This window comes from Schistocerca nitens, chromosome 2 (genome assembly GCF_023898315.1).
Source record: "Schistocerca nitens isolate TAMUIC-IGC-003100 chromosome 2, iqSchNite1.1, whole genome shotgun sequence".
Lineage (NCBI taxonomy): Eukaryota > Metazoa > Arthropoda > Insecta > Orthoptera > Acrididae > Schistocerca > Schistocerca nitens.
In genome coordinates this window covers 663,107,677-663,132,141 of record NC_064615.1, presented here as the reverse complement: position 1 = coordinate 663,132,141, position 24,465 = coordinate 663,107,677, and the positions used below count along the sequence as shown (strand labels likewise).

General features: G+C 42.7%; 1 protein-coding gene across 2 annotated transcripts in view; it reads left to right on the top strand.

Annotated features, from left to right (window-relative positions):
- The window catches only part of LOC126236774 (plasmanylethanolamine desaturase), a 67,100-nt gene that overhangs the window by 16,749 nt on the left and 25,886 nt on the right, over positions 1–24,465 (top strand). For both annotated transcript variants that reach the window (XM_049946351.1, XM_049946349.1), the window contains one exon: positions 4,403–4,614. In XM_049946351.1, coding sequence (XP_049802308.1) covers positions 4,403–4,614 — 212 coding nt within the window. The remainder of the gene's footprint in view (positions 1–4,402; positions 4,615–24,465) is intronic.

The window sequence follows — 24,465 nt, the reverse complement described above, 5'->3', positions numbered from 1 at the left end:
GTATGTGGGGGACAGGAGATAACTATGAGTTGAGGTTGAGATAATTTTGGTATAAGAGATTGTGTTGTAGGTTGACTCCCATATGCAAAATTAAGAAAAACTGGCAGTGGAGGGGAGGATCTAGATAGTACAGGTAACGAAGCAGCCATTGAAACAAGCATGTTATATTTGGCAGGATGTTGGGCCACAGAGTGGTCTACTTTGCTCATGGCCACAGTTTGGCAATGGCTGTTGATCCTGGTGGACAGCTGGTTGGTAGCCAAACCAGTATAAAAATTGTGCAATGATTGCAGTAGATCTGGTACATGACATGTCACTTTCACAGGTGGCCCAGTCTCTGATGAAGTAGGATAAGCCTGTAACATAGCTGGAATAGGAAGTAGTGGGTGGGTGTATTGGGTAGGTCTTGCACGTGGGTCTTCCAGAGGGATATGATCCTTGTCACAAGGGATTGGGTTTGGGAGTGACGTAGGCTGTGGAGGAGGTTGGGTGGGTGATGGAACACCACTGTAGGAGGGGTGAGAAGGATCGTGGTTTGGATGTCCCTCATTTCAAATCATGATGATAGATAAAGACATGAAGAATGATGTTTAGTTATTTCAGTCTGGGTGGTATTTAATTATGAAGGGGTCACTCTCTAGCTGGTTCTTGGGGGCGGTGGGAGGATTGGGTGCGTGGGGCGGGGGGGTGGGGGGGGGGGACAGCACAGGAGATCTGTTTGCAGACTAGGTTTGGTGCCTGTCTGTTAAGGCTTTGGTGGGACCTTCAGCACACTGGGCAAGGGAGTTCTTGTCACTGTAGATATGCTGTCCCCAGTGGCCAGGCTGTACGGGAGGGTTTTCGGTGTGGAAGGGGTGACAGCTGTTAAAATGCAGATACTGTTGGTGGTTGATGGGAATAATAGGGAGAGGTGTGGCTGGAGCCATCGGAGGAGGAGGTCAATGTCCAGGAAGGTGGCACACTGGGTTGAGGAGGACCAGGTGATGTGAATGGAAGAGTAGGTGTTGCGGTTGTGAAGGAGTCAGGATAGGTTTCCTTGGGCCTTAGTCCAAATCATGAAGATATCTTGAATGAATCTGAACAAACAGGAAATTTGGTATTTTGGGAGGCTAGGAAGGTTTCTTCTAGACATCCCATAAACAAGTCAAATGGGGGGGGGGGGGAGGTTGCATTGTGGGCAACCATGGCTGAACTGCAGATTTGTTTGTATAGCCTCCCTTCAAAGGAGAACTAGTTGTGTGCCAGGATATAGTTAGTAAGTGTATGAGGAATAACGTAGTTCAATTGCGGAAAGACCATGGACATGAAGGTTGTTAGTGTACAGGGAAGTGGCATCAACAATGACGAGTAGGAATCCAGGAGGTGAAGGGATGGGTGTGGTGGTGAGTTGGTGAAGAAAGTGGTTGATATCTTTAATGTGATAGACTAGATTTCTGCCTAGTGGTTGGAAATGTTGGTCAGTGAAGACCGAAATTCTTTTAGTTTGAACTTCTGAACTATATTGACATAAAATTTTTTAGTAATACATTATCTCATATGATATCTTGAGACCTGTCTTAGCTGATACTGTTTTTTAAAGTTTTATTTTATTTTTTCATACATCATTCTTAAGCTTTCCTTTAGCATCAGCCCTAACTAATTGGCCATCTGCAAACACTACTTATTTAACAATGATTTAGTTTTTGTAACATTTGTACTTTTATATCTTTGATATCCCTTTCCCATTTGCTGATAACACAGCAAACATAATACACATGATAAAAATGAGTGGAGGAGAGGCCATCTTCTTGTTGTGTTGGTGTATGTGGTGTATTTGCTTTAATAGTACCAGAGGTTCCATCTGGTTTCACTGTCGATGTTGTATTCTTGAGTATTTAATGAATTATTTTATCCATTGAGAGTTCTTTGAGTGTCAAAAATGAGCTGGTAATTACTGTTTTAGCATATCTTTAATGTTGTCTTTAGATTTCATAAACATTAAAGTGAAGACAAAGCAAAGGGTCTGCCAATTATGATTTGCTACCTCTGTCAACTTTAAAAAGCCCTAAAACCCTGTGGGCATGAAGACTGGAGGAGTAATCTGTAACTTCACATTAAAACTAAAGAAACTGCAAAAGTAGGAAATCAAAGAGGTGAACTCTGGATAAATTGAAAGTACCAGGGGCTATGGAGAGTTTTAAAAGGGCCATTAGGCAAAGATTCACTGCAACGGGAAAGGAATGCAGTAGAAAATGAATGGAAACTTTCAAGAAATAAGACAGTTAAGGAAGCAAAGGATCAAGCTGGCTAAAACACGAAGTCCAGTAGAAATGTGATAAATAAAAGATATTGGATTGATGAAAGGAGACATTATAAAAATTCAGCAAATAAAGTAGGGAAACCAGAAGTAGATAACATTCCTTCAGAATTATTGAGGTCCTTGAAAGAACCAACCAAGACAGAACCATCCCATGTGTTATGCAAGACATGCAGTAGAAAAAATATCCATGGATATGAAGAAGAATGTAATAATTCCAGTTCCAAAGAAGGCGGGTGGTGACAGGAGTGAACATTACTAAATCAACAAGATGATAAGCCACGATTGCAAAATAGTAACACATTTTGTTTGTACATGTATGGGAAGACTGGTAGAAGCCAACTTGTGGGAAATATCAATGTGGGTGTGGAGAAATATTGATAAAGCCAAACTGACGTATTTATAGCATTTGCATATTAAGAAAAATCTTGACAATTTTGACTTTAGTACACTCATAGCAATTGTGAAAGTAGCAGGGATAAACCACAGGGATCGACTCGTACAGAAACCAAGCTGCACTTGTAAGAGTCAGATTGCATGAAAGGGAAGCACAAACTGAAAAAAGTATTAATAGTTGTTGCCTATCCCAGATGTTATTCAATCAGTTAACTCAGCATACAGTAAAGGAAACCAATGAGAATTTTGGAAATGGAATTGCAGTTTGGGGAGAACAAGTTCAACTACAGGTTGCAGATGGTATTGTAACTCGATTTGATGTGGCAAAGATCTTGGAAGATCAGGTGAAAGAAATGCATAGTCTGAAAAAAGTTTTTAAGACGAACTTAAATAAACTAACTCTGACTGATGGAGCTTAAATCAGGTGATGCGGAGGGGAATTAAGTTAGGAAATGACACTGAAAGTGTTTGGATAGCAAAGTAGCATACTTGACAATGGCCAGAGTAGAGAGGATATAAAATGCAGATTGGCAGTAGTAAGAAAAGTATCGTTGAAAGAGAAATTTGTTAGTATCAGATATAAATTTAACTGTTAACAAATCTTTTCTTGAGGTGTTTGTGATGAGTGTAGCTTTGTATGAAAATGAAACACAGACAGTAAACAGTTAAAGCAAGAAAAAAAGAGAAGCCTTGGAAATGTGGGGCTACAGTACAATACTGAAGCCTAGATGGATAGATAGAGTAAGTAATGAAGATCTGATTGTAATTGGGGTGCAAAAAACCTCATGATATTACTTAACTAAAAGAAGGGATCAGTTGCTGTGACACATCCTGTGACATGGAGCGATAGTGAATTTGGTCATTGACTGAAGTTTGAGGCATAAAAACTGGTCTTTGGACTGGTACAGTAATGGAACTTCACTCTTATACCTAAATGTCAGTCTCTTACATGTTAGTTCTGTGTTTTTAAGTGCCTTTCGAAATTTACACATTTCTAAGTGTATGAATTCAGTCATAGACTTAGGGGAAAATAGATATGAAATTCTTGTAAAAGAATGGAACCTGTAACAGAAATTTCTTCTTAATTAAATTTGTTTTGAAAATCAAGCTAGATGAAACTGTTAATGAATGTCCAGATTAACTTTGTGTATCCCTATATCTTTCTTCCTCCTCTTTTTTTTTAAGTACATTAATAGTCTTTGTCAGAGTTACAGAGGGCATACTTGGTTGATGGTACACATTTACCAGTGTTCGATATAAACAAAGAGAAAAAATTATGACAGCAGCAACTGGTATGATAGTAATGCCCATGATTTGTTGTCTTTCATTCGAAATAAATAAATAAATGTTTTAAATGGTAGAACTTGGGCAGACAATGTTCACATAATACATAATGCCTGTGTTAGTAGAGTTTGATTTCTGGCATACTGAGTCGATGGTGTCTGTATTTTGATGTGTGTATAGTAATGATAAAAAGAGCTTACTTGGCATATAGAAAACTCATATTGCTGTCAAGAACAACATGAACAAGTTAATGTGGTGAACATTCTAACTCAGTTTAACAAACATCAGTTGTGCTAACTTAGATTGTTTCTCTATATAATGAGTTGTTGTCTTTTCTCAGATTTATGCATGTATGTAGAATTTCTGTTAGCGTCTCACTTCTCAAAACTGTATGCTTAAAGGGTGTTTATCTTGCCTATTTTGCAGGTAAAAGAACGCAGGAATGTATCTGTGTGGGAATTTGTATTACTTTAATGCTGGTGAACTTCATATTCATTGTAATCCATTTTCGACTGGAAAATCTCAGCACGATACTTACAGCAGCATTATGTGGTATTGTTACTGCCGATCTGGGGTCTGGTTTGGTGCACTGGGGAGCTGACACATGGGGATCAGTGGAACTTCCCATCATTGGAAAGGTAAAAATTAGCGAATATTTATACTTCATTAGAGAATAGTTAGCAAAGTGATAACCTTAGAGTTTAGTGCTGATACTACCGTGCTGTACTTAATGTGGTCCTGATGGAGATACACTACTGGCCATTAAAATTGCTACACCAAGAAGAAATGCAGATGATAAACGGGTATTCATTGGACAAATATACAGGGTGTTACAAAAAGATACGGCCAAACTTTCAGGAAACATTTCTCACACACAAATAAAGAAAAGATGTTATGTGGACATGTGTCTGGAAACGCTTAATTTCCATGTTAGAGCTCATTTTAGATTCATCAGTATGTACTGTACTTCCTCGATTCACCGCCAGTTGGCCCAATGGAAGGAAGGTAATGGTGACTTCGGTGCTTGTGTTGACATGCGACTCATTGCTCTACAGTACTAGCATCAAGCACATCAGTACGTAGCATCAACAGGTTAGTGTTCATCACGAACGTGGTTTTGCAGTCAGTGCAATGTTTACAAATGCGGAGTTGGCAGATGCCCATTTGATGTATGGATTAGCACGGGGCAACAGCCATGGTGCGGTACGTTTGTATCGAGACAAATTTCCAGAACGAAGGTGTCCCGACAGGAAGACGTTCGAAGCAATTGATCGGCGTCTTAGGGAGCACGGAACATTCCAGCCTATGACTCGCGACTGGGGAAGACCTAGAACGACGAGGTCACCTGCAATGGACGAGGCAATTCTTCGTGCAGTTGATGATAACCCTAATGTCAGCGTCAGAGAAGTTGCTGCTGTACAAGGTAACGTTGACCACGTCACTGTATGGAGATGCTACGGGAGAACCAGTTGTTTCCGTACCATGTACAGCGTATGCAGGCACTATCAGCAGCTGATTGACCTCCACGGGTACACTTCTGCGAATGGTTCATCCAACAATGTGTCAATCCTCATTTCAGTGCAAATGTTCTCTTTACCGATGAGGCTTCATTCCAACGTGATCAAATTGTAAATTTTCACAATCAACATGTGTGGGCTGCTGAGAATCCGCACGCAATTGTGCAATCACGTCATCAACATAGATTTTCTGTGAATGTTTGGGCAGGTATTGTTGGTGATGTCTTGATTGGGCCCCATGTTCTTCCACCTACGCTCAATGGAGCATGTTATCATGATTTCATACGGGATACTCTACCTGTGCTGCTAGAACATGTGCCTTTACAAGTACGACACAACATGGGGTTCATGCACGATGGAGCTCCTGCACATTTTAGTCGAAGTGTTCGTACGCTTCTCAACAACAGATTCGGTGACCGATGGATTGGTAGAGGCGGACCAATTCCATGGCCTCCACGCTCGACCTCAACCCTGTTGACTCTGATTTATGGGGGCATTTGAAAGCTCTTGCCTACACAACCCCGGTACCAAATGTAGAGACTCTTTGTGCTCGTATTGTGGAGGGCTGTGATACAATACGCCATTCTACAGGGCTGCATCAGCGCATCAGGGATTCCATGCGACGGAGGGTGGATGCATGTATCCTCGCTAACGGAGGACATTTTGAACATTTCCTGTAACAAAGTGTTTGAAGTCACACTGGTACATTCTGTTGCTGTGTGTTTCCATCCCATGATTAATGTGATTTGAAGAGAAGTAATAAAATGAACTCTAACATGGAAAGTAAGCGTTTCAGGACACATGTCCACATAACATATTTTCTTTCTTTGTGTGTGAGGAATGTTTCCTGAAAGTTTGGCCGTACCTTTTTGTAACACCCTGTATTATACTAGAACTGACATGTGATTACATTCTCTTGCAATTTGGGTGCATAGATCCCGAAAAATCAGTACCCAGAACCACCACCACTGGCCGTAATAACGGCCTTGATATGCCTGGGCATTGAGTCAAACAGAGCTTGGATGGCGTGTACAGGTACAGCTGTCCACGCAGCTTCAGCACGATACCACAGTTCATCAACAGTAGTAATGGGCGTATTGTGACGAGCCAGTTGCTCGGCCACCATTGATCAGACTTTCCAGTAGGTGAGAGATCTAGAGAATGTGCTGGCCAGGGCAGCAGTCGAACATTCTCTGTATCCAGAAAGGCCCATACAGGACCTGCTACATGCGGTCGTGCATTATGCTGCTGAAATGTACGGTTTGGCAGGGATCGAATGAAGGGTAGAGCCACGGTTCGTCACACATCTGAAATGTAACGTCCACTGTTCAAAGTGCCGTCAATGCGAACAAGAGGTGACCGAGACATGTAACCAATAATACCCCATACCATCACGCCGGGTGATACGCCAGTATGGCGATGACGAATACACGCTTCCAATGTGCGTTCACCGCGATGTCGCCAAACACGGATGCGACCATCAAGACGCTGTAAACAGAACCTGGATTCATCCGAAAATATGACGTTTTGCTATTCATGCACCTAGGTTCATCATTGAATACACCATCGCAGGCACTCCTGTCTGTGATGCAGCGTCAATGGTAACCGCAGCCATGGTCTCCGAGCTGATACTCCATGCTGCTGCAAACGTCGTCGAACTGTTCATGCAGATGGTTGTTGTCTTGCAAACGTCCCCGTCTGTTGACTCAGGGATCGAGACGTGGCTGCACGGTCCGTTACAGCCATGCGGATAAGATGCCTGTCATCTCGACTGCTAGCGATATGAGGCCGCTGGTATCCAGCATGGCGTTCTGTATTACCCTCTTGAAACCACCGATCCCATATTCTGCTAACAGTCATTGGATCTCGACCAACGCGAGCAGCAATGTTGCGATACGATAAACCGCAATCGCGATAGGCTACAATCCGACCTTTATCAAAGTCGGAAACATGATGGTACACATTTCTCCTCCTTACACGAGTCATCACAACAATGTTTCACCAGGCAACGCTGATCAACTGCTGTTGGAGTATGAGAAATTGGTTGGAAACTTTCCTCATGACAGCACGTTGTAGGTGTCGCCACCGGCGCCAACCTTGTGTGAATGCTCTGAAAAGCTAATCATTTGCATATCACAGCATCATCTTCCTGTTGGTTAAATTTCGCGACTATAGCACGTCATCTTCATGGTGTAGCAATTTTAATGGCCAGTAGTGTAATATGGGGGGCTGGTGGTCAGAGAAAACACAATGTGCTATCCCTTAATTTTGTAAGGGTTAGTCTGAGCATATTGTCTATTGTGTTTTCAAATGTACCATGTGCTTCTTTTTAAATACATTAAAACACGAGGCTACAGGGAATGACTGATTACATTTATTATTCAAACAGCAACCAACTGTGTTGCCAGCTTATTACAGAAACAGTGCATTGATACCACATGACAGAAACAGTGCACCATACTAGATATGGCCTTACATTAGCAGACATGTATTGCTTTTGTTTACAACAATATCTTTAATGAATGGTAGTAAAGTTAGCAGCAAGACAGCTACTATTGACGATTTCTTTATTGTCGAAACCGGGTACACACTTGACCACCTTCTGTGCTGTTCCCCGTGCAATCATCGCAATTGAGCCACCACACTGTTTGCCCCAATGTTCTGTTTTATTTATTTTGATGACTTCCCTTCTTCAGGTGTTTGGTTTTTGAGTATGAATGTTAGGGGCATCTTGATGCACTGATGTGATTCTATTTTCACCTGAGGATGCTATTTTAATTCAACGAAACTAGTTGTGACAATAAAGAAATCACCAGTTACAGCTGTCTTGTGGTTCGTTTTACTTCCGTTCATTATGAAGTTTAATGGCTGTGGCTGTCTGTGTTATGAAGCTCTATGCATATCATCTGTCTGGTTTAACTCTCAGCACACACCCTTAAACAAAACAATGTGTTGTCTCTCAAAACATTTGCAACCATAGTCCCTGAAAATGTACCTTTTAAACAAACAAAAGATTGTAATTGCAATCAAACATCATCTTTTCTTTGTTTTCTCAAAAGCAATACATTGGAGAAGTTTAGTTAGAAAGTCAGCTAGTTGTTTTCGAGTTTGATTGTATTTTATGTTGAACCAGCCATGATTTAGCTCATCACCGATCAAATGATACTTAACATGAATGTACAGGGTGGCACACGAAATGTTACCATTTTGTTTTTGAATATAAACTTTATTATCAATACAATCTGAAATGAACGTATACTACAATGAAGAGCTGTCCATGGAGATTTGTTCTAACTCAGCACATGCTCCATATGTCCACTATTTCGTTTCCTAACTTCCTTCAAACGAGCACTGAAGTTAGTGATTACCCTACGGCACATGTCTTCCGTAATTTCATTGCAAACTTGAAGAATAAGTCTTCTGAGATCCATTAAATTCCACAGCTTCTTGCTACTGCCTTGCCCTTCAACACACAGTGGTTCACGCAAGATGGAGCAAGGCCACATACTGCAAACACTGTGTTGGAGTTTTTACACGAGCATTTTGACATGCGGATCATTTCACTCAGGTATCCAGGTCGCTTCAATGACAGACAAAATTGGCCCCCCCAATAGTCCAGACCTCAGTCCATGTGACTTTTTTCTTTGGGGGTACCTAAAGGAAAAAATTTTCCCGAAACGTCCACGTGATTTAATGGAGCTCAGAAGACTTACTCTTCAAGCTTGCAGTGAAATTACAGAAGACATGTGCCATAGGGTAATCACTAACTTCAGTGTTCGTTTGAAGGAAGTTAGGAAACGAAATGGTGGACATATTGAGCATATGCTGAGTTAGAACAAATGTCCATGGACGGCTCTTCATTGTAGTATATGTTCCTTTCAGATTGTATAGACAATAAAGTTTATATTCAAAAACAAAATGGTAACACATTTCATGCACTACCCTGTACTCGCTTCTTTTGCAGGTTTGACGTGATTTTAGTTATCAACACTAAGTTCCATTTTCATGTTTTTATCCAGCAATTTTTCTATGAAAGTCTTCAAAACTTCCATCTCTTGACAGCATTCAGAAGCAAATATGTATTCTGCTTCAGTAGTAGATAGTGCAGCAACACGACGTTTCTTGCAACGCCAACTGATTATAGAATAATTGTACAGAAATATGTATCCTATTGTACTTTTATCTCTTTCCTTTCAACTGCAAAATCCCCATAGAAGCCACTATTTCTTGTTCTTCTGATGAGTATATTATTCCACTCCCAGTCATTGAATTCAGGTATCTTAAAGTTCCCTTCAGATTTTGATTGTCTGTCTGATTTGTATTGCTCATTGATCTGCATATGCAATATCCAATCTTGTTTTATGTGCTAAATAAAATAAACTGTCTATTGCTTCATGATATGGAAAGTCTGACTTTGGTGCATTGATTTCTTCAATTTCCCCTTGGGTTGAAATGGGAGTTGTTACAGTTTTTGATTTCTCCTGTCTGTATGTTTTTACCATTTCTTTAGCATATTATTTTTCTTATTGAATACTGTTATGTTCTTTTTATTTCAAGTCCCAGATAAATTGTTGGTTCTTTAGCAGTTGCTATATCAAAATTTTTCTTCCGTTTTTGCAGGGAATTTTCATTTGACAGATGTGTTCTCCAAACAAAATGTACATGTGCAGCAAGATACATTTTTTTCTCAGTATCTGATTTGTAAACAAAGTGGTCAGATTTCAGTTGGATATGGTTTTCACTCTTACAAAACTTGCTCAGTCTCATGTTCCATTGCAAAGGAGCTTGTTTCAATCCATACAATGCCTTTTTGAACAGGCATATTTTCCCAGGGGCTTTGTATCTCAGGGACATCAACTGACAGTAAGAAAGCCTGCTCTGACATCAGATGTCATAATTATCCAATGTTTTAATGCAGCAAGTGCAAATGGGAATATGAGGGAAAACAAAACAAAAAATACCTTTAAAACCCAATTTTAGTTGATCCTGTTGACATCCTCTTGCAACTAGTCTAGCTTTGGACTTTCAATTATCCTTTTTCTTGGAAATCTGTTTTCCCATAATTATTTCTTTCTGTGAGCAGTTTCTTTATTCATCAGAGTCTGTGTTTCATTTTTCTTCAATGACTCATTCTTTTCATTTGTAGCCCTCATCCAATTTTCCTTGTTTTCACGCTCAATGCATTCCTTGTATGTAAGCATGACATCAACATAATAAATATTTCATGTCTTGGTTCCTTATGTATGTTTTATCTTATGGAGTTTCTCTTCTTTCTTCTGAATCATCTTTCTTCTTCTGGCTCCTCCTCCTCCTCCTCCTCCTCCTCCTCCTTCTTGAGAAATACAGTTTTCTACAGCTAGATTTATTGCTTCTCTTTGGTTTTCTTTTCTTTTTTTTTTGTCTTCATAGTAATGAATAAACGCAACATTTCTTACTTCAGATAATTTTCATACATAGGATTCTCAGTGACATAGCCATTGTCTGTATACCCTACAAGGAACACCTCTTTCAGCTCTTACAGTCAGTTTTTTCTAAATTCCCAAATTGTTTTGTGAACACCATGGCACCAATAATGCCCAATCTTCACAAATTTGTTCTTCCTTACCACATTTGAGCTGGGGTCACATGGAAAGCTGTAGTAGGACTGAGCTGTTCAAGAGATAAGCTGTAGGCAAGTCTGTGTGGCTCCATATTTTGTTTCCAACTTTCAAATCAAACAACATGGCCCTTACTTTTTTCATGAGAGTAATAAGATTTATTCTGTCTTACAATTAAGTTGAGAGACACTTTGTTTAACACTCACTACACCTTAATTTTCATTCCATTCTATAAAGTTAGTACTTCTGTACTTTCCTCCTCTGTCACAACTTATGTTTCTCTGTCTTCAGAGTGAGAAATGATCCTCACCTTTGCTTGCATATTCCTTATATAGTCTTGTTTCATCTTTGTGGAAAAGGTACAATTTCAAGAAATATGTATAATAATAAAGACATGTTAAAAAATATTTTTCATTGTGATAAGTTTGTGTACATTAGTGTGAATGATCTCAAGAGATCACATTGCTCCGTCCAATACAGTTTGGAGTGGTTTTCTTACTTACTTTGCCATGATACATGTTTCACAACAAGGCATGTCCTCTTCTGAGACAATTTTGTTAACACCATCACACAGTTCTGGTATTTTCTTCAGATAATTGAAATTCAGATTTCGTAGCTTTTTATGCCACTGAATAGCTTTCTTCTTTTGTGTAGTCACCTCCATTTTTTTTGCAGTCTGCTTTTATGTGCAGTGCATTTTGTGATTTCTTGCATTCCAAAATGATACGTCCATCTTTTATAGTCTGCACCTTTTTCATGTCAAATATTGCCACTGCCTCATTTTCAGCAATGGCATTTACTGGCAATAAATTTTTTCAGCAACATGTGACACATTTGTCAAAAACACCTTTTGTGATTCACCAACAAGATTAGAACTCTTGAAATGCCCATTTGCAGTCTTAATTTTTGTATATTCACATCTGACATAATTTTCCTTTTATGTAACAATTTGCTCATTACTTCCACTGTCTATAATCGACTTAGTATATATTTTATCAGTTGCCTTGTCTCGGTTTTCTGTCACAAGTATCTCTGAAAGAAGAACTGTCTTTGGCACTTTCGTAATCTTCTCATATTTCTCTTTGTAGTAATATTTCTCAGCTGCACAATGTGTGTTTTTGCAGCATTTGCTTGGAGGGAGTTCCTTATCACCCAACTCACCCAAACGATATATACCACATATAGAACTATGTGTTGTGTTCTTGGTAGCATTACATTTCTTTTTACACTGACTCACATTGTGACATGAACCTCCACATCCAAAATAGTTCACCAATGTCTCAACTTCCTACTCTGATATGTCTTCCTATAGGCTGCTTCTTTGAATGGAATGCAATTTCTTCTTCATTTTTGTCTTCTTCAGACTGAAGTCTTGTTTTCAGGTTTATCCTCCTTACTAGTAGTCCCAAGCACTTCCAAAATTTTTATGTTCATTGGCAACTTTGTTGTTATTTTTTATATCAGTGCTGTTTCATCAATATTCTCCCTCAAAATGATCCAGTCTTAATGTTAGGGTTTGCACTCAATCATTATTGGGTGTCATATTTAAATTCCTGTCAAAAGTGACTGAGTCTCCTGGTGATTTGTGTTCTATATATCTATGTAAGTGTATCATACATTTCTTAAAATGTTTCAGAAGTAAGGACATGTGTTTTAACATTAATATCTATGGTCCTCAAAATACAGTAGTTTGCAAGTGAATCTTTTTTTACCCAGTTGGATTCATTTTCATTTTCAGGTTTCTTGTTATTTCCAGTAACATATCTGCCAAGGCCCTTTGCCGCCCCCTGCGGGTCCGGGGGTTGGAATAGGCCAGAGGTATTCCTGCCTGTTGCTAGAGGCGACTAAAAGGTGTCTCACACTTTTTGCCCTATTCGTTCAGGTCCCATTCTGTGGTTTGACCTGCCGCTTTCAAAATTCTACAGAAGTGCGGGCCATATGGGGAAGGATGCCTTATGTTGTGCATGAGTTATCCATAGTGCCCTTAGATTCAGTCTCCTGAACCTCTTGTCATGGCTTTGCATCTCGACCTGCGATTCAACTATTTGGGCGAGGACACTTTCCGGAGTATGTCATCTTCTTTCGTTGTCTCCTGTCCTCTTATGCCCCATGACAATATTGGATTTCTCTGCACCCAATATCCATCACAGTAGCCAGTCCGTTGTGGTGATGCTGTCATGTACCTATTTGGTGGTAGCCCCGTGATGACATAGGGATTGCACTGCTGATGCCTGAGCTTTAAACTCCCCAGGTATGCCAAGGAGTAGATGCCTGTCTTCCTGGGGCATCAGGACTCCCGGCAACAGCCATCATGCCAGTTGGTCTTTGCTGTGGCTGGGTGGCACCTGTGGAGAGAGCCCCTGATAGGAGTGGGTGGCGTCAGCACAGATGATACCCAATGAAGTGGATTAAGTCATCTCTTACTGGTGACCGTATGGTACCAGCAGTCTTTAAGAAGGGCAAGATAGAATACAGTGTTGACAGGTATGATGCTAAATAGTTTCCCTCCCTCGCTACACCGTGTAATGTAGAGCTACAGAATGAAGGGAGCCATATTCGCCTTGGTTTTTAGTCTGTACCAGAACCGATGGGGACACTCTTCTACCTAAAAAACCTCAATTTTTCGTTGAACACCTTGAGGACAAGTTTGGAGAAGTGACAGCACTGTCCAAGATGCGAAACGGCGCAGTCTTGATTCAGACAGCATCCCCAGCCCAATCCCAAGCGTTATTCGCCTGTGACAAGCTGGGTGATATTCCTGTTTCCGTCACTCCCCATAAAAGCCTCAACATGGTCCAGGGGATTATTTTCCATCATGACCTCCTCTTGCAGTCTGACGACGAACTCCACGCCAATTTAGAACAGCGGGGTGTTCATTTCATCTGGCACATTTACAAAGGACCCAAAGACAACAGGGTTACTACAGGTGCCTTCATCTTGGCCTTTGAGGGTGATTCATTGCCTGAAAAGGTCAAGGTGTTGGTTTACCACTGTGACATTAAACCATACAACCCTCCCCCTTTGCAGTGCTTTAAGAGCTGGAAGTTTGGGCACATGTCTTCCCGCTGCACTTCCAGCACCATATGTCGAGACTGCGGATGTCCACTGCACCCAGATACTCCATGTGCACCACCTCCCACTTGCATCAGCTGCTCGCCGGACAGCCCAGTACTCCAAAAGGAGCAGAAAATCATGCAGTACAAGACCCTGGACCAGTTGACTTAAACAGAGGTTAAAACATAAATTTGAAAGATTACACTCCATTCGGTTGACGTCGACATATGCTGCAGCTACATCATCATCGCTGTCCCAAGTGTCAGTGGTTCCTCCATCTGTGGCACGAACAGTGGGCCGTCCGGGCCACCAGAATACATCCGCACCCTTGGTGGTAGGGGGAAAATCTTGCTCCCAAAGCACCTATTTTGGGAGTGAGACAGCCCCCCCCCCCACCTGCCCCCAAATGCATGGGACATTGGTCCCCTACCCCATGCTGGAGAAGCAACAGTCTCCTCCGGCTCCTCTTGTGTGGAAGGGGTCTCTTGGGGCCCTCTCTCCTAAGGTCTCCGCTAATGCCATGGTGGACACTCGCCAGTGCCTCAAGGAGCCAGAAGCTGCTGGATGAAGAGCTTCAGTCTTCATCCATGTTTGAAGCTGCTTCAGAGAAATCTTCCCAGCAAGCCCCTAAGGAGAAGCGAGAGAGCAAGCAAACTAAGTAGTAGTCTTCTAAGAAACAGGACCCTCTGGTGGCTCCAACACCACCAATCCCTATCAGTTCTGCATCTGAGGATGCAGAGGAGATCTTAGCATCCCCTGCGGACCTGGATCTCACTGATGCCTCATCCACCATAGAAATGGCTACAAATACTCAGTCGGAGGCAGCAGGTGACCCTGAGGCATAACCTGCCTCCTTGCACGCTTCGTGCCTTCCCAGCCTCACTTTGTCATCCTCCAGTGGAAGTGCGGCGGTTTTTTCCACCACCTGGCTGAGCTATGGCAACTATTAAGCTTCACACCTGCTTTCTGCATTGCCCTCCAGGAAACCTGTTTCCCAGCAATGCGTAACCCTGCGCTCCATGGCTGTAAGGGATATTACGGGAACTGTAGCAATTATAATAAGAGTGTCATGTGGAGTTTGCATCTATGTCCTGAACTCAGTATGCAGTGAACCTGTGCCCCTTCAAACCCCTCTTGAAGCTGTGGCTGCTAGGGTAACAATGGTACAGGAAATAACTGTCCTTAACGTATATCTTCTTCCAGATAGTGCAGTACCCCTGAACGCATTGTCTGCACTGATTGATCAACTCCCTCAACCTTTCCTACTTTGGGAGATTTTAACGCTCATAATCCCTTGTGGGGTGGCACAGTTCTTACTGGGCGAGGCAGAGATGTCAAAAAAATACTGTCACAACTCGACCTCTGCCTCTTAAATACTGGGGCCGCTACACATTTCAGTGTGGCACATGGCACATATTCAGCCATTGATCTCGGTTTGCAGTCCTGGCCTTCTCCCATCTATCCACTGGAGAGCACGTGACAACCTAGACTGGGTAGCCTTCACCTCTGCTGTCACCATTGAATCTCCCCCACATGGTAACATCGATGTGGTGGTTGAGCAGGTAACTAAAACCATTGTTACTGCAGCAGAAAACTCAATCCCTCATTCTTTAGGGTGCCCCGGCCAAAGTCAGTCCCTTGGTGGTCGTTGCAAGTCACTGACGCAATTAAGGAGCGTTGGCAAGCTCTACAGAGGCATAAGTGGAACCCTTCCCTGGAGTACATCATAGTGTTTAAATGGCTCCATGCCCACGCTGGCAAGCTTATCAAAAGGTGGAAACAGGAGTGTTGGGAGAGGTACGTGTCGACCATTGTGTGTCATGTGTCATCTTCCCAAGTCTGGGCAAGGATCAAACGAGTTTTTGGGTACCAGACCCCAACAGGTATACCCGGTGTTAATGTAAATGGCACGCTATCTACTGACACAAATGCGATTGCCAAGCACTTTGCTGAGCACTACGCTCGCACTTCTGCATCGGAGAATTACTGGGCCTTTCACACTCTCAAATGGTGGATGGAAAGGAAAGTCCTCTCGTTCACTACGTGCCACAGTGAACCCTATAACACCCCATTTACAGAGTGGGAACTCCACAGTGCCCTTGCACATTGCCCCGACACAGCTCCTGGGCCCATTCGGCTCCACCAGTCAGATGATTAAACATCTCTCGCCTGCAACAAGCGACATCTCCTCGTGATCTTCAACCGGATCTGGTGCGATGGCGTCTTTCCAACGCAGTGGCAGGAGAGCACCATCTTACCAATGCTAAAACCCAGCAAAAACCCACTTGATGTGGGTAGCTTTCAGTCCATCAGCCTCACCAACGTTCTTTGTAAGCTGCTGGAATGTATGGTGTGTTGGTGGTTGGGTTGGGTCCTGGAGTCACATGGCCTACTCGCTCCATGTGGCAGGAGAGCACCATCTTACCAATGATCAAACCCAGCAAAAACCCACTTGATGTGGGTAGCTTTCAGTCCATCAGCCTCACCAACGTTCTTTGTAAGCTGCTGGAATGTATGGTGTGTTGGTGGTTGGGTTGGGTCCTGGAGTCACATGGCCTACTCGCTCCATGTCAGGAGGGCTTCCGCCATGGGCGGTCTACCACTGATAATCTTGTGTCCCTTGAGTCTGACATACAAACAGCCTTTTCCAGAAGCAAACACCTTGTTGCCATCTTATTTGATTTACGAAAAGCGTATGACACCACCTCACGACATCATATCCTTGCCACATTGTAAGAGTGGGGTATCAGAGGCCCGTTCCCAATTTTTATCCAAAATTTCTTGTCTCTTCTTACTTTGTGTGCCCAAGTTGGTGTCTCCCCTAGTCCCAAAGTCCTCTCCCCCCCTGTCCCCCCTCCCCCCATATCCAGGAGAAAGGGGTTCCACAAGGCCTCTGTATTGAGTCTCTCTCTATTTTTAGTGGCCATTAACGGTCTAGCAGCCACTGTAGGGCCATCCGTCTCACCCTCTCTGTATGCAGATGACTTATGCATTTCGTACTGCTCCACAAGTACTGATGTTGCGGAGTGGCACCTACTGGGAGCCACCCACAAGGCGCAGTCATGGGCTCTGGCCCATGGCTTCCAGTTTTCAGCCACTAAGTCATGTGTTGTGCACTTCTGTTGGCGTTGTACCGTTCATCCGGAACCAGAACTTTACCTTACTGATGATCCCCTCACTGTAGTGGAGAAATTTTGATTTTTAGGACTGGCTTTCGACACCCAATTGACTTGGCTTCCTCACCTTTGTTAGCTTCCATGGAAGTGCTGGCAGCACCTCAATACCCTCTGCTGCCTGAGCAACACCAACTGGGGTGCAGTTCACTCTATGCTGCTGCAGCTACACAGAGCTCTTGTTCAATCCCACCTTGACTATGGGAGTCTGGTCTATGGATCGGTGGCATCCTCAGCATTGCATTTACTCTATTCAGTGCACCACTGTGGCGTTCGCCTAGTGACGGGAGCTTTTAGAATGAGTCCAGTGAACAGTGTCCTTGTGGAGGCTGGCGTCACTCCATTGCAGGTCAGATGTGCATGACTGCTCGCCAGTTACATTGCACATGTTCGTAGTTCTCCTGTGCGTCCGAATTACCGTCTCCTCCCCCCCCCCCCCCTTCTCCTTTTTATTCTCATGGTCAGCCAGCCATGGTAATCTGTTTTGGTGTTTTAATCACTTCTACCTGTTTCTCGTGTTTCTGTGGTTTTCTTCTCCCGTTTTCCATTTAAGTATTTGTTGCCATTCTGTCGTTCTTGTGGTTTGTTCTTTCCCTCCATTTTGTGTTGTCAGTCTTGATTGTTTTATTCTCACCCTTGTGGCATTGTTTTATTGGGATCAAGGGACTGATGACCTAGCAGTTTGGTCCCTTCCCCCCTCTTTTAAACCAACCAACCAACCAACCAACCAACCAACCAACAAACCAACCAACCAAGGCCCTTTGCCATGAACGCCACATTTATTTCCAGATCCCATAATAGGAAACGTGGAGCATCTTTTAGTTTCGTTGCACTAGTTGATGCTACATCTTTTGCTGACGAAGCCATATTTGACACATGATACACCAGTCTTCTTACAGGAAAAGCGTAGTCTTTCTTAAATCATAAATGTACACTTTTTGTACTTACTCTGATCTCCATCATCACTGGGTCCATAACCTGTCAAGGTAACTCATGAAATCTGGGGGAATGTCTTTTATTTGTATGTGTTCTCACCACAAGAACACACAGATAATAACAGACACAACACTTTATTATTTCTAGAATATTTTTGCAAGAAGACACTTGACATGAAGTGCCTGCATAACTAGTCTGATACACATAGGCTGAATGTTAACACATGACTGAGAGCAAGGCTGGCCAGGCCAAACTACATAAGCTGTTGACTGGCATTTCAGAGGGGCTGGTGCATAAAATGGAGGCCTCTACCGGAGCTAGTGTCTTCAAACTTTTGTCGCGCACCATACAACTGTGTACCCAGATTTGGGTGAAATCCATGTGTGTCACTACACCCCTCCATCGTGGAGTGGAGCATCACTGATTCCCTGGACATGTTGTGGATGACAGTAATGTAGAAATGGTGTCCACTCCATGGAAGCCCTGGAGGCTAGAGGGGAGAGCAACTCCCACTCGCCAGAGACCTTAGAATATGGGCTTAGGAGTGGCGAGCTGCCCTGACACCCCCTTGTCGGAGCAAGAGACGGCAGCACCAGAGATGATTAGGGGAACACCAGCGGCTAGGCAGCAACTAGCAATTGGGGCACCAGCGAAGGCAGTGGTGTGGCTGGGATTGGGGGGAGGGGGGGTTTTGGTGCCTGCCTGGACTCGGAGTGGATTTTGATGGTGCTGGACTCCAGTCTCTGAGCGTGTAAGCTCAGCAGCCATTCTGACGCATGATCATTGCCGGTAACTGTTAGGGTGCTAACCAAAATCACACACTCAGATTGCCATCCCTGGTGGGAAATAGTGGTATGTGAAACACAACAGTGGGCAAGAACCGTGATGAAGGAGAAGGAGCAGCGTCTACAGCTGGTGCTTTTTGAGAAGATTGGCAGGGCCAGGGAACCAATAGGACTGGTCTGGTAGGCTACACACACACACACACACACACACACACACACACACACACACACACACACACAAAAACTGTAATGCCTCCTTGTATTTGGAGAGGAAAAAGGCCCACTGCTGCAGCCTGTGGGCCATCTTATCAGGGACCCGAGTGGATGGACTAAATAATGAAACTAATGACTTGTAGTCCATAATGAGAAGAAATTTGGTGCCATAGAAGAAAGCATGGAATTTGGTGACTGGAGCTCTCGCCTCAACCTGAGAATAGCGGAGCTGTGCTGGGTTGCAAGTTTAGGATGCAAATGCCCGTGGCTGCTCTGAGCCGCCTGCATTGTGATGGGTGAAGACTGCAACATACTGTACTGTGAGCTTCCGAGCCAAAACCAGTGATTTGTTGAGATCAAAAGTAACTACACATTGTGCTGACCTGAGATGGTCCTTTAGTGCGGAGAAGGCCAGGTCACACATTGGAGACTGAATAAAGGAAGCAGCCTTGCAGCTAAGGTAGAGAGGACATGTAGTGATGGATGCCCGAGAATGAACGTGGGGGGAAAGCAGCTTTATCCAGGAAAACCTGCAGCTCGTGCAATAATGAGGGATTCGACAGGTCCATAACGGCCAGACTTGCCAGGAGTTGGATGCCCTGCTCTGATATGGTGTGGCCCAGATACTCATGAAAGGGTTGGAAAAGCTTAGGCTACTGCAGATTGCAACACAGACTCACAGCCTGGAGTTTTTCAAAAAGGGCCTGGAGATCATGCAGGTGTTCACTCATAGTATGTCCATTAATGACAATGTTATACAGATACTTGAAACAGTGCAGAATAGTGGACGTGACCTGTTGAAGATAGCATTGAAAAACTGTAGGGGCACTTGCCATGCCAAAATGAACCGTTAATTTTGATACAGGCCAAAAGGAGTGTTACAAACCATGATATGCTGGACCCCTCATCCAAGGATAACTGGTGATATGCTTCATAAAGGTCAAGTTTAGAGAAGAGTTGACCCCTGCTAAGCATAGGAGGAGGAGGAGGAGGAGGAGGAGGAGATTAGTGTTTAACGTCCTGTTGACAACGAGGTCATTAGAGACGGAGCACAAGCTCGGATTAGGGAAGGAAGGGGAAGGAAATAGGCCGTGCCCTTTGAAAGGAACCATCCCGGCATTTGCCTGAAGTGATCTAGAGAAATCACGGAAAACCTAAATCAGGATGGCCGGTCGCGGGATTGAACCGTCGTCCTCCCGAATGCGAGTCCAGTGTGCTAACCATCGCGCCACCTCGCTCGGTCCTGCTAAGCATTTGAATAGCTTGTCTGGACGTAGTAATTGTTATGTGTTGACCACAGACTGTGAATTCATGGTGATCTTAAAACCACTGCAAAGTCATAAGTTACCAGAGGGCTTCATCATGATGACAAGGGATGTGTCCCATTCACTAGAGGAAATGGGAAACACAGTCCCAAGAGATGTGAGGTGGTACAGCTCTGCTTTGACTTGTGAGCATAGGGTTTAAGGAATCTGTATATGAAAAAATATAGGAGAAGCTGACTGCTTAAAGGTTATATGGGCTTGAAAGTCTGTGGTGCAACTTAGGCCTTCCACAAAGATATTCTGAAATTATGAGCACAGAGATTCCAATGAGTGACAGAAGCTGTGGGAGGTACCAACTGTATGGAGTCCGTGACTGAAAAATGAAAGGCTTGAAGGGCATCAGACTCTAAAAGGTTTGCTGAATTACCATTGTGGATAACAATAAAGGTAATGGGCCAAGTCACTGATCCGTAGGTAAAGTCGATCTCGAATTGGTCTAGCAAGGGTATTTGCAGTTTACCATATTCCCAAAGGTGCCTGTTTACTAGCAATAGCAGCAGAGAGCTGAGGTCGAAATATGTTTGTTCATTATAAATGGAAACTGCTGCATCAGTGCCTATGTAGCGTGAGAACCAAAACCTCAATAAAAGGCTTGTTGGACTTCTGATTGGGAACCAGTCCTGTTATGACACTTCCCATATATCTATACCCATGTTTTCTGATGCTGTGTTCTGTGTAGTTGAGTGACAGACTACTGCAACATGACCTTTTTTGTGACACTTAAGACAGGTGACCCAATGCTAGGGTCACAAAGCTTAACAGGCATAAACTGTTGACCCTGCCATACTGTCTGTCTGATGGATTATTTGATGACATTCTAGCACGACCTGTGGAAATGAAACTTTCCTTAGGCTAATCAGAAATCCTGCTGTTGGTTTTTTTAACCATTATTAACTCTCCAACACACCAGAAAAAAAGGGGTAAAGACAAAGAAAAACATTACCAATAAGAAAAGTATCACACTGTAGTGGAACATGAATGGGTTCTGGGTGCACCTGGACTCCTGTGTTTGTGTTTGCAGAAATTACATTTCAAGGATGTTGACTTTTGTTTAAGGGATTATACCGTTTACCACAAGGATGAATTTACTGTTGACAGGCCCAAAGGTCAGATGGCTTTGTGTTGCCAGGGACAGATACCACCGCTCTGCAGTCCCAAGGATTGCAGGCATCCAAGCTGATGCTGTTGCTTGTTGTGTCACACTGGATAGTTTTGTGTTCTGTGTATTTATTGCTTCAGAAGATATTAGACAAAGAGGATCTGCAAGCTTCATAATACAATTCCCCTGACCATTTCTGCTAATGGTAAACTGTATTATGCTGTGAGGCTCATCTTGTATTTCCTCCAGGAATGAAGTGTTATTGAGATTGGTCATCTCTGAATCTGTATACTTTCACTCATAGCTCTCTCATTCTGCTCTCCAGCCCTCACAGCTTTGGCTCAATGGAAAATTTCTTTTTACTTTCATTCCAGAGACAAATTTACACTCTTGATCCATCCATGACATGGTGCAGCCCCCAAAATGATGCTACCAAAATGGGAAATCAGCAGAGCAAACTGCATTCCATAAGTTAATTAGTGGATTTTTCTCCATCAAGATAATGTCTAGGACTTTATGGATCTCATTATAAGCAAGATGTGCTATGTAGCTGACTACTACTTTCCCAAGTCATAGCAACATTTAGGAGGTAGCATGCCATTTTGATTAGTTACAGTTTAAATGCTGACCAACCATGGAAAGCCTCAGAGCCTTTCAAGTAATGAGAGTTGGCACTTTGTGATCTTTAAACCCTCTTTAAGCATGTGCTTACTTGCAAACTTGCAGGTGTGAAATTAAATGCACACTGGTTTTTCATAACTCTTTGGCCCACCCATCAGTGCAAAGTATGGTAATTTAAAAATAACATGCAGTTTTTAAAGTTTCCAGCAGAATATTGCCTGCATAAAATTATTCAATTATAGTTTTAATGATTTGGAAGAACGATTACATGACAACCAGAGCTTAATTTTAAATAAAATTGTATATTAATCAAAACACTCATATTTTGCAGTACAAGTAAATAACTGGGTTTTGCGATCAGTACTTGCAATTGGTAAGCAAGGGCTAAAATGCGATCCTACAACTACTCTTTATTAAAGTTCAATGAAAAATCTGCTTCAGTCTATATCACCAAGGTAGCTAAATTTTGCTAAGTTCATTACTCAGCTACATTTACATAATTTCTAAGTATCAAAGTTGTACACACATGCGGCTATATGTTGCCCAGAAAACTAAGTTTAACATGTCTTCGCTGTCCTGTAACCTAAATGCAAGTTCTTAACTCACTTTGACAAACCGGATTCAATACTTCAGCATTTGCGAACGCAGTTCCCCCTATTCAACACTAACCCACAACCTCTTGTTGCACTCACTTCTCATTGGTTGCAACTTCCACTGACTCCCTCCTAGCAACTAAGAAAGCATGCATTGAAAATTCTGTGGTTCAGTATGCTGTTCCCTTTTGTACTGTCTCCTCACTACTGAGGCATGAAGTTGTGCGTCAGCAAAAAGAAAATGGGGCTAGAATTGACTGGTAATAAGGTAGTAAAACCCATTGTTCAGCAGTGGCTCACTCCTAAACATTCAACTGAGATGAGGACGTAACACATGAACAGGTAGGACTCAGTCATACGATTGCTTCCTGCATACAGTAGACATTATAGGCAAGAGGACCCTCCGGTGTTCAGTGTTTGTGATGTACAGATTTCAGTTTACCACATATTTGTGTCATACAGATTTCAGTATGTCACATTTTAAAGGACTGTTGTATATTCAGATGAATGGGGAGAAGTTAGTTGATATGCAGTTATAACCTGCATTTTAACAGACCGTGATATGGTTGCTGTCTCTGGGGCTCTCCAATCATCTACTGCAGCTGCAGAGAACGCCAGTCTCATGCTGTAGGAAGAAATTGATGTAGTAAATATAGCCCAAGTGATGTCCTCAGTTCAGCATTTGGTCCCCCTTCTGAGAAGATCTTTCCCATGCCCACCCACAGGTGTTGCTCAGTCACTCAGTCAGTGTTAGGTATGTCCACTTGAGGGACAACTCCCCAGTCTGGTTACACCTTTTAGAAAGAGCAGTTCGTGATAGGTGTCCACGGCGAGTGTTACGTGGAGTGAGAGCCACCCCATCCCTAGCTGTGGGTGACACGTCACTCAGCCATTAAATGCAATTTGATGGCTTTATAATGGTCAACATTTAGAAACATTAAAAATCTAAAAGCTTTTTGAATAGCAGTTACCAGGGGGTCAGCAAACATTTAATGAAAGTAAAAAAATAGGTCATGGGAAGAGCTCCATGTAGGCAGTTTTTTCCTAGCATCTGTGTGAGAAAATACTCCTCAGTGATGATCAACAGCTTTCTTGTGTGGGTTTCAGAAAAAAAATAATTGTCAGTCACTTCCTGTTTGGATTCTGGATATGTGTACTGAACTGCAAGTGAGTCCATGCAGCACTTGTAAGAAATAGAGAGAAATGTCTGTAACTTCAGTGACACCCTCTACCAGTTACAGAAGCAAAGGAAAGTGGTAACATTCTGCTAGGTATAAGGTCATATGGGAACTTGAGGAGTGCTCATATAGAAGTATACGAGACTCATAGAGTAGGAAGCTTGTGGGCAGCTGACAATTGTAGGCAACAGGACTGTAAGCTCTTCATGATGATATAAGTGCAATACACAAATCACTTAATAAAACTTCTTTCTATATAATTTCTGGCACTTTCAGAACATTTGTGATGTATATGTGCAGGCTGAAGTGATGAATGAAAATTTGTACAAAAGACAGGATTCATACGTGGATCTCCTGTGCAATAGGCAGACATGCTAACCATTGTGCCACCCTGCCAC